This window comes from Leucoraja erinacea, chromosome 6 (assembly GCF_028641065.1).
Source record: "Leucoraja erinacea ecotype New England chromosome 6, Leri_hhj_1, whole genome shotgun sequence".
NCBI classification, from domain to species: domain Eukaryota; kingdom Metazoa; phylum Chordata; class Chondrichthyes; order Rajiformes; family Rajidae; genus Leucoraja; species Leucoraja erinaceus.
This window is the reverse complement of record NC_073382.1, coordinates 63,612,395-63,625,528: the sequence shown is the minus strand read 5'-3', so window position 1 is coordinate 63,625,528 and position 13,134 is coordinate 63,612,395. Positions and strand designations below refer to the sequence as shown.

Sequence of the window (13,134 nt, the reverse complement as noted above, 5' to 3'; positions counted from 1 at the left end):
GAGAGGAGGTGTCCTAGGATAAGAGGGGTGGAGGGGGGCGTACAAGAGAGAGAGAGAGAGAGAGAGGGGGGGGGGGGGGCGTGGTGGGGATGAAGGAAAGTCAGCGCTCCTTGGACAACATCGCCCCGCTGCCTTGGCCGTCCCTGTCCACTGCCAAGTACCGCCGCCAAAGGAGTAGGCGGTTGAGATCTCCTCACCACCGCCTCCCCTCCTCCGCCAGCCAACAGCAAGATGCGGGGCCGAGCAGTGCAGACGCTTCAGACGGCAGTAGGAGGCCTCCGCCTCCCTCCCTCCTCCCGGCCTCAGCCTTAGTGGATTTGCAAGCAGCGGGCGGGATGCGGGAGAAAGAGGAGGTGGAGCAGCTGTTGCAGCCGCCGCTGCTGAGCGGGGCCTGTCATTCGCTCCGAACCTTCATCACCCCGCACCTGGTATCTTTGCACTGCACTACAACCGTAGTCAACACGAAACGTCACGTTCCTTTTCTCCACAGATGCTGCCTGACCTGCGGAGTTACTCCAGTTTTTTGTGTCTATCTTCGGTATAAACCAGTATCTGCAGTGCCAGGCCGGGCAAAATGACTCGCCATTTAGGTTGCCCGGCGGCACTTTGGGTGGTCAGTGGCACCCGGGCAACCGCTAATTTCGTGCCCTGGAGTAGAAGACCAATTTGCTTGACAAAAGAACATCAACCTGTGTCTTAAAATTAGTTTAAGACTTCTTCCATTTTCCTTTGACAGAAGATTCTCAAATCCTTGACAGAAACGTTGCCACCTTCTTTTATATGCAGTTAAATGGAGATGGCATATTATAGGGAGTTAATATGAATATTAATTTTGTTATTATGTTAGTAATTTTGGTAAAACTATAGTCATGTGTACAGTTATGTACAAAAAAATCCTGACATTTGTTTTCTATAAACATTTTATATTTAATAAATTTATTTTTATCAGGGCTGATGGTGTGATGAGGACAATGAACACAGATAAATTGTTGAAGACTATGCCCCTTATACAGAATCAGATGGATGCATTACTGGACTTCAATGTGAGTTATCTTCATTTTACTAATGCACATTTGGATGCAATATTTCTGGCCTTCAAAATATGTAAAGAAAGCCCATGTATATTGTCATATATTAAAGATGAGTACTTTCTGATGAACTCATTTTACAATTAATGTTTCCTGTACAATTTTTCCCTCTGTGGACCGGGAACATATAGCAAAATTTTATCTTGGTTCATTTTACCATCAGTTTGTATTAAGACTTTACTTGTTAATTTAAGTGTTAAGTTGAATCTGTCAAAGTCCTTTGGTAATGGTGCTTTCCCTGGCAAACCAATCTGGGTGTAAAGAAGTTCCAAAATTTAAGCAGTACAATAATCCCTGATTATTAATGTATTTTGTAATGATTTTTGTTATAGCAGATGAAGTAATTGGAGACTACTTTCTCTTGAAGAACATAGACTGCTTGTTACACTGGCCAGATCATTGAAATGGAAAAGCAATTACCTTGATTAACACATGCAATGATGAAGGACGCAACGTGCTGGAGTTCCCTCCTTCCCTCTACCCTATCCCCTCCCCACCCTCCCTCCCCCCCTTCCCTTCCTCCTCACCTCCCCCCCCCTCCCTTCCCCCCCCCCCTCCCCCCTTCCCGTCCCCCCTCTCAGCCCCCCCTCTCTCTCCCCTCTCTCTCCGCCCTCTCATCTCTCTCACCCCCCCTCCTCCCCCCCCTCACCCACCCTTCCCTCTCCTCCCCCTCCACCCCCCTCTCCCCTCTGTCTCTTGCCTTCTGTCTTTGCCCCTTTCTCTCTGTCTCTCCCCATTCTCTCTCTGCCCTCACTCTCTACCCCCGCCCCCCCCCCCCCCCTCTCTAGACCCCCCTTCGAGTTGGGGGCTATGCGTCAGTGGATAGGGCGGTTATGGGGTAAAAGGAGCAAATTAATAATATTAATATAATATCAAAGGGGGTAGTTAGCGTGTGTTCAGGGGGGTAGTTAGTGTGTGTGATGCTGTATGCCGCCCCCCTCCCCCGCAACCACACTTTGGGGGAACAGTCTAGTAATACTATAAAAACAACAAATAGTGACCTTTGACCTGGGCATGCGCAGTTGGAATACCGAACTCGCTTATTTGAGTGGTGCTGCTAATATAGCAAGATGCAGCTTTCTCTTCGGAAATTTATGATGATTACACTGATTTTCAGTAACTAGTAAAAATACATAAGAAACTTGTTTAGTTGGGATAAGTGCCGTTGCCAGAATTCCTCCTTCAATCTTAAGACTTTTTTTGCTGGATCACCACATTTATTGTAAATCAGAAGCATTATGCAACAATTTGTTTCTCAATGAAGAGTGCAGTCTTTTCTTGCAATTCTGCTCCAGGCTGATCTGGTGTAAAGCAAAAACTGCTTCATACCAACACACATCCATTGATAGCAAGCACACAGATCTTAATTATTTCAGAGAATGTGAACGAGTCGGCATTTAGGTGAACTTTTTTGTCTGGTTGAGTCAGAAGGTTGGTCATCGCGTCGTGACCTTCCAGGAAGTTCAAGTCTCAACTGTTCATCAACCCTGAGCTCCATCAACTTTAGTGCCTTGCTCCTCTCTCATATTTATCATTTTAGGACAAGTTGCTCATTCCCAGATTTCTGATGTCTGGGAAATTTCCTATTGCAGCTGTATACTTTGCCTAAGAGGGCGTGCTGCCTTTCATATCCTGTGGGTTATTTCACTTTATAAAGTAGGGTGCTACTTTACTGTTTGTAATCGACGCTTTGCTATAATGCCGAGTACACAGATGTTAGCTGGAAGGCATGGCCTAAAATTTATGAATTTGTGAAGTGGCATATGTTTGTGTAAGTTAGTACCCTTTAGAAAAAATACATATAATGGTAGATTGAGGGGGCTGGGTTCTGTGGAAGTGCAGGAGAAAATGTGTGTTCAAGTTCAACATTGTAGCTGTTGAAATGGAAATAACAAGGGGGGGGGGAGAGAATCGGAGATGAGCAATCAGTAAAAAATAATTTTCAGGTGTAATGCAAAATCTGAATTAAAACAGGATCAGTTTGCTATTACGATTGGAAACATTGTAATAATAAAAGTATAGCACACGTAACAAGGCAATGACTAACATCAGTCAGTTCAAAGAAAAATCTGGAAAATTGGGGCAATTCTGATAGATTTAAATTTTGTGAAGAGATTTTAACTTGTTGTAAGAGGTTTAGGATAGCTAGCAGGGGTAATGCTCTCTTGAAGTGGGTTGCAATATCATGGATTTGACAATGTAAGGCCATATATCGAAACATAGGTTATATCAACACTTTTAAAAATTGTTCAGATAGTTGGCTAAATGAAATTTAAAAGGATTAGCAAACCAGAGAAAGAAAAGCTAAGTAAATGTGAAACCCGTGTAGATAAGTGGCAATATGGGATGGCTGGACTTTTGCAGTTTTGCATCTATGCAAAGGTGGTAATGTTCCTCGTTTTTCCCCTTTTTGTGAAAATGAGTTCCTGAACCTGTTTATTTCCTTCCTCCTTCGCTTTCTGTAGTATAGTTGTTGGCTGTGGTTTCAACCCCAGTGACTAAAATACTCATTAATATTTTGCCTAGCATGTATGTTGTGCTAAATTTACAAATAAGGTATTTCGCCTAAACAATTAAATATTCCACAATCACCAAAATCTTGTGTGATTATATTTCCTTGAGTACCCTCTTTTTCATTCTTTTTCTCCCTATGAACTATTTTCTATTAATTGTAATTTTTGATTAAGTTGTCTTGTTAAAGCTGTTTTATCTAGTACCTTAATTCCTAGCAGCCTGGGCCTGACTAACTTCAATTTCCATGCTAACCTTAAAAAATGGGAAACCACTTTGTCTTCAAAGCAAGTGTCAAATCCAATGTTGTTTAAGAATAAAGATATAACTTTTAAATGTTTTGCTTCAATTATGGAAAGCATTCAATTTTTTTTTGCTATCTTTTTAGTTATTTATCAACATAGCTTCATTTTTTTTTTAATTTAAGTAGATTGGAAATTTCAATATAAAGCATGTTTACACAATGTATTCTATATTTGTGTCTTTTACTTCAGTATCATAAGAATAAATTATGCCATTTAGTCCTTTGCGCTCGTACTGCTCTTATGATAGATTGCTAATGACTTGCCCGTTCCATGTTTTTTTATCTGCGTCCCATTCAACTACTTTTGCTTTGCCTAAATCTTTGGTTTTCTCCCCCAGCACCAGCACACCTATTCCTCCCATTCAGTTTACATTATGTCACTTGTGGATTTGTAAAGTAATATCTTAATTATTAGAACAATTGCTAATCAGTTTAAATTATAAAATGCAAGGAATATAAAACACTTAGTTTAAATAATAATAATTTAGAGAGGATAAAAGTGCAAATATTTTTCAGAAAGCATTTGTGAGAATTCAGTATATCGATCACACTTTATGCGTAAGGGATAGTTTTCAATGTTCAATAAAACGTCAGCTGATGATGGTCGATTTAAAAGGACCATTTGACGTAAATATTAAAAGTGCCAGGTTTGTGATTGTAATTTTGAAACCATTCTTGACTTTTTTTTTCTAGATTCATGTCTTTTAGAATAATTTTTTGTATTGTTCTGAACTGTATAGATGTAAAAATGATTATGAACCTCAGACGACTGTCTTCATCTAAGATATTATTGCAGAAAAAAAGCTGAATCATATCTATATTCACTTCAGAATTAGAGTAACAGCAAGAAAAATATATTTGATCTGAAAGAGCTGCAATTTAATCTTGCTTTTGGTTTTCTTTGTCACAGGTCAGTGCCAATGAGCTCACAAATGGTGTGATCAATGCAGCTTTCATGCTACTCTTCAAAGATGCCATAAGACTTTTTGCAGCATATAACGAAGGGATCATTAACTTGTTAGGTAAGTTATTTTTACTTCACAAGTGCAAACCCATTCTGTTTAAGGATGCCAGTTTATTTGCTGTGCACTAATCCTATAACTCCATGTACTAGGATTGTGTTACTGCCCTCTTAAATTCTCACAATGTTGTCCTAGGGCAGTTATAGGTGTCCACTCTGGCTTTTCCACTCGTGTCTATATTACATCGGCTGTAAAGAGCTATTAGGGCAACCTGAAGCCCAAGTGGACACTGTTCATACAGATTGAATGTCTTCATTTCCTTGGTCTGTTGTTAGAGCTCCATTTCTCCTGTTCTATCAAACCTTGTGAATACTTGCATTACTGCCTAACTCTTTCATACTGTGTGAATTGCAGGACATATAATATCTTAATTATTGGAACAAGTGCTAATTAGTTTAGATTATAAAATGCGTGGAATATAAATCCTTAGTTTTAAATATTAATAATTTGTAGAGGATAAAAGAAGTGCAAATATTTTTCAGAAAGCATTTTGACCAATTTGTGAGAATTCAGTAACTTGATCACATTTTTTTAAAGTTCATATATTTAATAATCTTATTTATATAGCACATTTTTAGTCAACTTGCATTGACCCCAAAGTGCTTCACATAATTACATTACATTTACACACAGGCAAAGGTGGGTGAAGTGTCTTGCCCCAAGGACACAACAACAGTATGCGCTCCAAGCGGGTGCTTGTATGCACTCCAAGCATATGTATGTTACTTTTCATTTTGTTGGGTATTATATTTCCGTAAATAGCTAAAGAATGTCACTTTGTTACGATTTGTTAGCATTGTTGGGCTATGGCACTAATTTTGGATTTCATCACAAAAATTATGCTGAGAACTAAATGGCATGAATTTCTGACTACGAAAAGGTAACTTTATTCATCACATCATCAATGCTGCTTGACCCGAGTTCTTCCAGTCATTTCAATTTTATTTTCTGATAGGAAGCCCATCGATTTTTTTCCTAAGTCTACAGTCAACAAATACTATTGTAATTATGTTACCCACTTGCTGCTAATGTATATAATGTGCATAAAATGAAATCTAATGTTCAGAATTGCTGATTTGGGGATCTGGCTCGCCTGATTCTATTTCCTGCACTGCCTTTAAACTCACTGGAATTGTTTTCAGACTGCTGGGTAAATTGTTTATTTTATAAACAAAAGTGAGTTAAAATTGTATTGGTGAATGAATAGGAATAATATCCAATGGCCCAGAAAATCTGTCAGTTTGGTCCCACAAGTCTCGAGGGTCCACTGAATCAGCTTGATTCTCCTCTTTTGTTAGGTTCCAATGGTGGAATATGTGTGGGAATTGTCTGCAGTTTTGCTAGTAAGATTGGGATTTCTGCTCAGCACATGAGGCCTGAAACCTGCCAGTATTGACACCGAAGAACACCAGATATTCAATGTGAAGCTGGCAGCGATACCCAGCAGAATCCAGCCTCTCGTACGAAGAACGGTCTCGACCCAAAACGTCACCTATTCCTTCTATCCAGAGATGCTGCCTGTCCTGCTGAGTGACTCCAGCATTTTATGTCTAACATAGGAATAAGTTGTGGTGGGAAAGCTTATTTCTGATTTGCGATTACAAATTTATTGCAAGTTTGTTCTTGTGGTTTCAATTTTCTTTGTTTGCATTAATGCCAAGTGACGATAACAATGCAGTTTGAAAACTGTCTATTGCTTCATTTGGGACATTATATCATTTGTTTATGAGCGACTTTGAAATTATTTATAGCTCTTTTTTTCTAATTCCACTTCATAGCTGAGTAATATTGTTATAAAAACGGTCACTGGTTGTCACCCTTGCCATTTAAAGATTTCCCAATGGCAGCAGGCCTGTCTGTCTCGTAACTTGACAATACAAGTTAAACAGCATTAACTGGGTACATCTATGTACGTCTGGCTCGGTCTAAAACAATTACTGGCAGGGAATTACAGATGTCAACCACGTGAATATGTGTAAGTTGTTGAATCTTGTGTTAATTATCTATGTTTAATATTTGCCAGAGAAATACTTTGATATGAAGAAAAATCAGTGCAAAGAGGCTTTAGATATATACAAGAAGTTCCTTACTCGAATGACGAGGATCTCGGAATTCCTTAAAGTTGCCGAAGTAAGATTTTCTGCACTGTAAACTATACTCTCAAATATTAAAGTTTTTAAAAATATGCAAACTACGTTATAATAATGCATATTTTTTGTTAAATACAGCAAGTTGGAATTGACAGGGGCGACATACCAGATCTTTCTCAGGTAGGCATCTTTCTGAGTTGGATGTGCTTGCTGATGACAAAACTATACTAATCATGTAAATTTGGAGTTAATTTGAATCTGTATCTTAATGTTTGGGTTGTGATTTATGAATTCTACAAGGTTGAATTACAATTATCCACATGGTTGTAATGCCTATGTCACCTTTATTTAGCGATTTGATAATTTGGGTAGGTTAACATTGTCATCTTTCACAATTTAAATGATGAGAAACACAGTTAATTCTCTGCCCGGGACATTTTGCTTGTTGATACTTTTTGGGAAATTCCTACGATAGCCACATAACCACTGACTGCCAAAGAGTGGAGAATTCCTACAGAGGAGTTGTATTCCAGTTTGAAAATGTGCTGTATGCAAAACATCCCATATCCTTGACTAAATTCAGAGCCAATGAAAGTTTCTGCTAATTATACTGCTTTAAGCTGGCTTCCAGATTAGGTGTCTAAGGGCCATTTAAAAAAACTCATAATGATGTAGAAATAATTCGTACGTTCTGATTTAACCAGAATGGAATTATGTCTGCCGTGGCTTGCTGGATCTCCTGGTTACTAACCATTTTAACTCTCCATCCCTTTCCCATACTAACCTTTGTCCTGGTGGTACTCCATTGGTTGAGCGAGGCCACACGCAAACTGGAGAAATAGCACCTCATATTCTGCTTGGGTAATTTACAACCTAACGGTATGAACATTGGATTATCCAATTTTAAGTACTTAACCACCCCCCCTCCCCTCCCCCCATCTCTCTGGAGATTGGCAGGGGAGCTGAGCATCGTTAAAAATAATTGTAAAATTACAATCTTGATAGAATGTACTGCTTTTAAAACATCATTTGAGAACATTTTTTTTCTGGCTGGATGAATTGGCATGTGCTAATATAACTATATAGAAGCTATCGATTTTACATTTCAAGAGTTTTGCTTTATTTAAAATTCACAGAAACACAGAGTAATTACAGTTTTCAGTCTTTCACTTCTTTTGGGATAATTATTGTGGGTGATTTCGTAATTGGGGGAATAAAATTCTGTTGCAGATTTTCACAAGAAAATAGCTATTTGCATGATTTTTTCCTCTTTACATAGGCACCAAGTAGCCTCCTTGATGCACTAGAACAACATCTAGCTTCATTGGAAGGAAAGAAAGTTAAAGACTCTTCAACAGCTGCTAGCAGGTAATTTGCATTGATCTAAACCATTATAGTGACCATTTATAAAACATCCCCTATCATTTCCAGCTCCATGATGCAGGTCGAACAGCTCTGATGGCAATGCAGAAAGAAAACCTTTGACTTGAGAGATGAGCAATGCGTTGAGATGTAATGTTCTTGTTTCCATTGGCATTGCAAATGTAACTGTTCCTCCATAAAAATATGATTTGGCAGTTGAGATGTATATGTTAAGCTTGCATGTGGCTATAGTTGGCGTTGGTCTCCAATTTTGCCTCCACCGCTCTCACTTCCTGCTTTATCAGCAATGACAGAGGCTACAGCCTTGTCAACATTTTGCTGGATCTGAGATCTTTTGGCTGGCTATCTGCTTCCCACCATGAAAAATCTCCAATTACTTCCCTCTGAAGGGTATTCTGTTTAAGGTCATGTACAAATGAAAGCCACAGTTTGCATCCTAAAGACTACACTTGTCGTTGAATTAAAATGCAGATCCATAAAAATAATGATATCCTCGATCTATCTGGTCCGAAAACTGATGCAGCAGGAATGAATGGGAATTACCTAGGGAGCTTATGAAGTTTGCAACTTGTCCGGCAGTGACCAAAATAGTTTCTTTGCTTTTTTTTTGTATTCTTTGAACAAACTTGCCTAACTTTCCGGAGGGCATTAGATTTGAGAAACATCGATTAAAGGATTACAAATAGATATAAAAGCAACTTCAAAATAAATAATAACCTGGGATACAAAGAAAAGCCATTATTTGACTTTGAAAGATGGCAATGCCTCGTTATTATCAAAAGAGAGATTTCTGAGTTCACTGGCAATGCCTATAATAGAGCATATTAGTGCTTCAAAACTTGTCACCTGGTTAACTTCCATTTTGAAGAACCGTTGCATTTTCTGCTCCAATGATGCAGTAAGTTATCTCAATGATGGAGCAGGCGGACTTTGAAATGAATAATCTATGTATTTTCTGTGCCCAAAACATGAACAAAGAGAATTCCGCTGCATATATAGCAAAGCTTTAGGCACAAAGGCGTTCTTTGTTACCAAAGAATGCTGCAGAGTTAAAAGAGAAAATAATGTGATTTAGAAACAATGTGTTGGAGAAAATGATTTGTTTTGCAACTGCTGATCAAACGGATGATTTTGACCAGTTTTTGTTTGTACTGTTGAACCCTTGTAGGTTAGTGTAGAGAATTCCATCACTTTGTGCCTTGCAGATGACGGAGAGGCTTGGGTAGTTGAGGGGTAAGCCACTTGCTAGACTACCTCGTCTCTGGTCTCACCTTCAACACTCTTGTGCATCGCCTATAATGAATATTCAGTATAGGCGATGCACAAGAGTGTTGAAGGTGAGGAGGGAAACATTATTGTGTTTTATATGGGAAGTAGAATAAATGGCCTGCATACCTTTTATCATACTTGGCACATGGCATCTCATGTCCATTTCCTGAATGGGATTTGAATTAAAAGAATCTGATTCTCTCTTTATTGGAGTGGGCTGGTCTTCTTTAGGATCCGAATTTATGAATTTGTTGATTTGTTACATTATTGATTTGTTACATTATTGTTACATTACGAATTGTGATTGAATTATGATTGGTTGTTACATTACGAATTTATTGATTTGTTACATTAGCTCATCAATCCTGCCTGTTGTCTTAAATTCTGGGAAACTACATTTCATCTTAATTAGTTACATTTTAAAAAAAAAACGGATTTGAGGCATTCAGTCTAAAAAGATGAGTTTATTGTACAAATTATGTTGGTTTTGTTGAATCTTGGAAGCTTGTTATGTGAGTGTGTTTTGTACAGATATTTTACGTTTTTACACTTTCTCTTTTTCTTCCCCAGGGCTAGCACCCTTTCAAATGCAGTCTCATCACTTTCTAACACTGGCATGTCACTTAGCAGAGTAGATGAAAGGGAAAAACAAGCTGCATTGGAGGAAGAGCAGGCCCGATTGAAAGCGCTCAAGGTGGTGTGTTGTGTTTTTGATTCTCTCCCTCTTTCTTATTGTCGAAGACAAATCGAACATCGAGACCACATTACTTGGGACGTGAACTTATTGTATATGTGCAAAGATGAAAATTATATTGCTTTTCATAACAGATTTGGGCAATTTTTTTAATTCAAGCTGCTTATTGCCCATGCTCCCTTTCCTTACCAAGCAGAATCCCTTGCCTCCACCATCAGCCTCTCTCTGACTGGTAACTTGCTCTTGTTTGTGTCCTCCAAGCTTATTCTCTGTGGAATCTATACCTTCTCCCTTTTTCCCTTCTCAATAAACTACAGACACCCAAACAAATACCTCTTCCTTCCCTTGCCCATATGGTATCGGTTTATAATTTTCATGTGTACCGAGATCCAGTGAAAAAACGTTTTATGTGCTGACGAGTCAAATCACACAATACACCAGTACAAGCAAGTAATAAGAGTACAACTAGTAGTTCAGAAAGAGAAATTAAACTGAGTGCAGAATATGGTGTTACAGCTACAGAGAAAGTGCAGATTTTTAAAAGTGCAAAAGCTGCAAAGAGGTGGTTTGGAGGATCGGGTCTGCATCCTTAGCTTATGAGATATCCGTTCAGTAGACAAGAGAAGCGGATTTGACAGGGATGTAAGTGGTCCTTCATTAATGTTGGCTGCTTTCCGAAGGTAGCATGAAGTATAGATTGGATAAGAGACTAGTTTGCTTGATGGACTGGGCGGGGCTGTCCACAGCTCTCTGCAATTTCTTGTGGTCTTGGGTGGAGCAGTTGCCAAACCAAGCATCGACTCATCATCCTTGATTTCAAATCTTAACCAGTCTTCAGTCACTGCTTTTGAGAGCTACTGCTTCGTAGTTGACTACCCTCTTTCCTGTGAATTCCATAAACATATTGTCATCTCCAAATTCACACTGTAGTCTGCAAATCTATGCTTTGAATTTCTGACCTTGCCATGGCGCTAAATTGGTCACAAGATACAGAACTGAATCTTCTATGATTGTGATAATAATGTTTTGCCATTCACTAGATCTCTGTGCAACCTTTGGCATGGTCCCACAGAACCCCTTGTACCAGTGGGATTGTCCAAGTTTAGTTCTGTTACCTCATTGGGTCCTAAACTAGATTTTCCAAAGGCACTTGCCCATTTTTCATTAAAAACTGTAAAGTATCATAAGAAAATCAAGATTGTTAAATTCAAATTTATATTGAACTGCTGTGAAAATGTGAAAGGTAGACAAAACAAAATCCATAACATAGCTAAAAAGTCATTTCCAGTTGTCCAATTAAATTTAACCCTCTGTTAAAATTGTTTTCTTATGTCTGTTAAATAGTTAGAGTTGTTTTCAAACAGGAGCAGCGTTTGAGGGAACTTGCAAAGAAATCCTATCCATCTTCTGGAACTACAGCGGCATCTCCCAGTTCTACTTCAGGTGGAAGTATCAACACAACCGCAGCCATAGATCTCTTCTCTACCCCAAGTTCTTCCAACAGGTATGAAACTAGCAGCTGTTTTATTTTTTGGCAATGTATAACTGCCTACTGAATTTGAGTGGTGAAGTGAGATTCACAATGGAACTTAATATTGTAAAAGCTAAAATGCTGGTGATGCTGGAAATCGCTTAATTACTCAGTGGACCAAAGAGTATTTGTGGAGAGAGAAACTGTTAATGCTTGATGTTAATGACCTTCGTCTTAACTGGGATAGTGAGAAAGCAAGTATTTTGGTTGGAGAGAGTTAAAATAGAGGGAAATAAAAGAAGGAAATTGAAGGGGAGGAATGGTTAAGTGTGAAATACAGAACACAATGACTGGAGAATTGTAATGAAGATTGCTGGAAATACTAAGCAGGTAGGGAGCTTCAAATATTAATGGTTGGTGGCCTTGCATTGGAACTGAGCAATTCTGATACAAATAGGGAAGGCAGATTATCTGAGTTCATTACATATGATTTTTAAAAGTCCGGAGAATTACACTATCTGGTTTGATGGAAATTGCTGTTTCCCCTTCTTGATTCTAAATAGAAGTAACCACACCAAAGATATATTGACAAAATGATGAGACATTATGGTTAAAACACATTAAATAGCTCTGTGACCAATTTATTTTACACTGACATAGGAATATTCTTCATGTGTTGTAGGTATATTTTGAAATTTGAAGTATCGCCTTCCTTGACTGGTAATGATTCCATTTGTTTTGGTGCTGTCTCTTTGATTAGGGATAATAAATTTGTCCAGGATTTCTGAACATCTTCCTGTAATACAAACTTGATCTCTGGTGTTGGGTAGAGACAATATCTAGTCTGGTTGTCAAATTTGCACCCTCGTGGTCAGATAGCCTGTAGATAGTTATAGTTTGTATGTAAGAAATGTCCTTGAGTGATGTTTTACGGCACTTGGAAAATACTAGCAGTGCTGTCTTGGTAAAATTCTAATTTCGCAAGATGGATAAACAAACCGATGTCAGTGTCCTGCCCAAGATCAACAGCATTGAGACCCGAGTCACGTGTCAGTTGGCTATGTCCACGTGCTTCACTTGGGTGACTTAAAATTCTCAAAACAGGTACTGCATTCCAAGCTTTGTCATGCAAGATCTTTACCTGCAGACGCAGAAAAGAAATTCAAGGATGCGCTCAAAGTTTCCTTGAACCTCAGCGATCCTACAGACTCCTGGGAATCTCTGGCCTGTATCTGCTTGAAGTGGAGAAGGAACACGCCGATTGGTATTGAGAACCTTGTGATCATGCGTTGGGAGCATACA

General features: G+C 38.7%; 1 protein-coding gene across 15 annotated transcripts in view; it reads left to right on the top strand.

Annotated features, from left to right (window-relative positions):
- The window catches only part of picalma (phosphatidylinositol binding clathrin assembly protein a), a 123,295-nt gene that overhangs the window by 57,291 nt on the left and 52,870 nt on the right, over positions 1–13,134 (top strand). For 8 of the 15 annotated variants that reach the window (XM_055637232.1, XM_055637230.1, XM_055637228.1 and 5 more), the window contains exons 5-11: positions 950–1,043; positions 4,814–4,925; positions 6,949–7,055; positions 7,154–7,195; positions 8,295–8,383; positions 10,238–10,364; positions 11,726–11,865. In XM_055637232.1, the coding sequence (XP_055493207.1) occupies positions 950–1,043; positions 4,814–4,925; positions 6,949–7,055; positions 7,154–7,195; positions 8,295–8,383; positions 10,238–10,364; positions 11,726–11,865 (711 nt within the window). The remainder of the gene's footprint in view (positions 1–949; positions 1,044–4,813; positions 4,926–6,948; positions 7,056–7,153; positions 7,196–8,294; positions 8,384–10,237; positions 10,365–11,725; positions 11,866–13,134) is intronic. The other 7 variants (XM_055637231.1, XM_055637229.1, XM_055637227.1 and 4 more) reach the window with 1 other exon arrangement.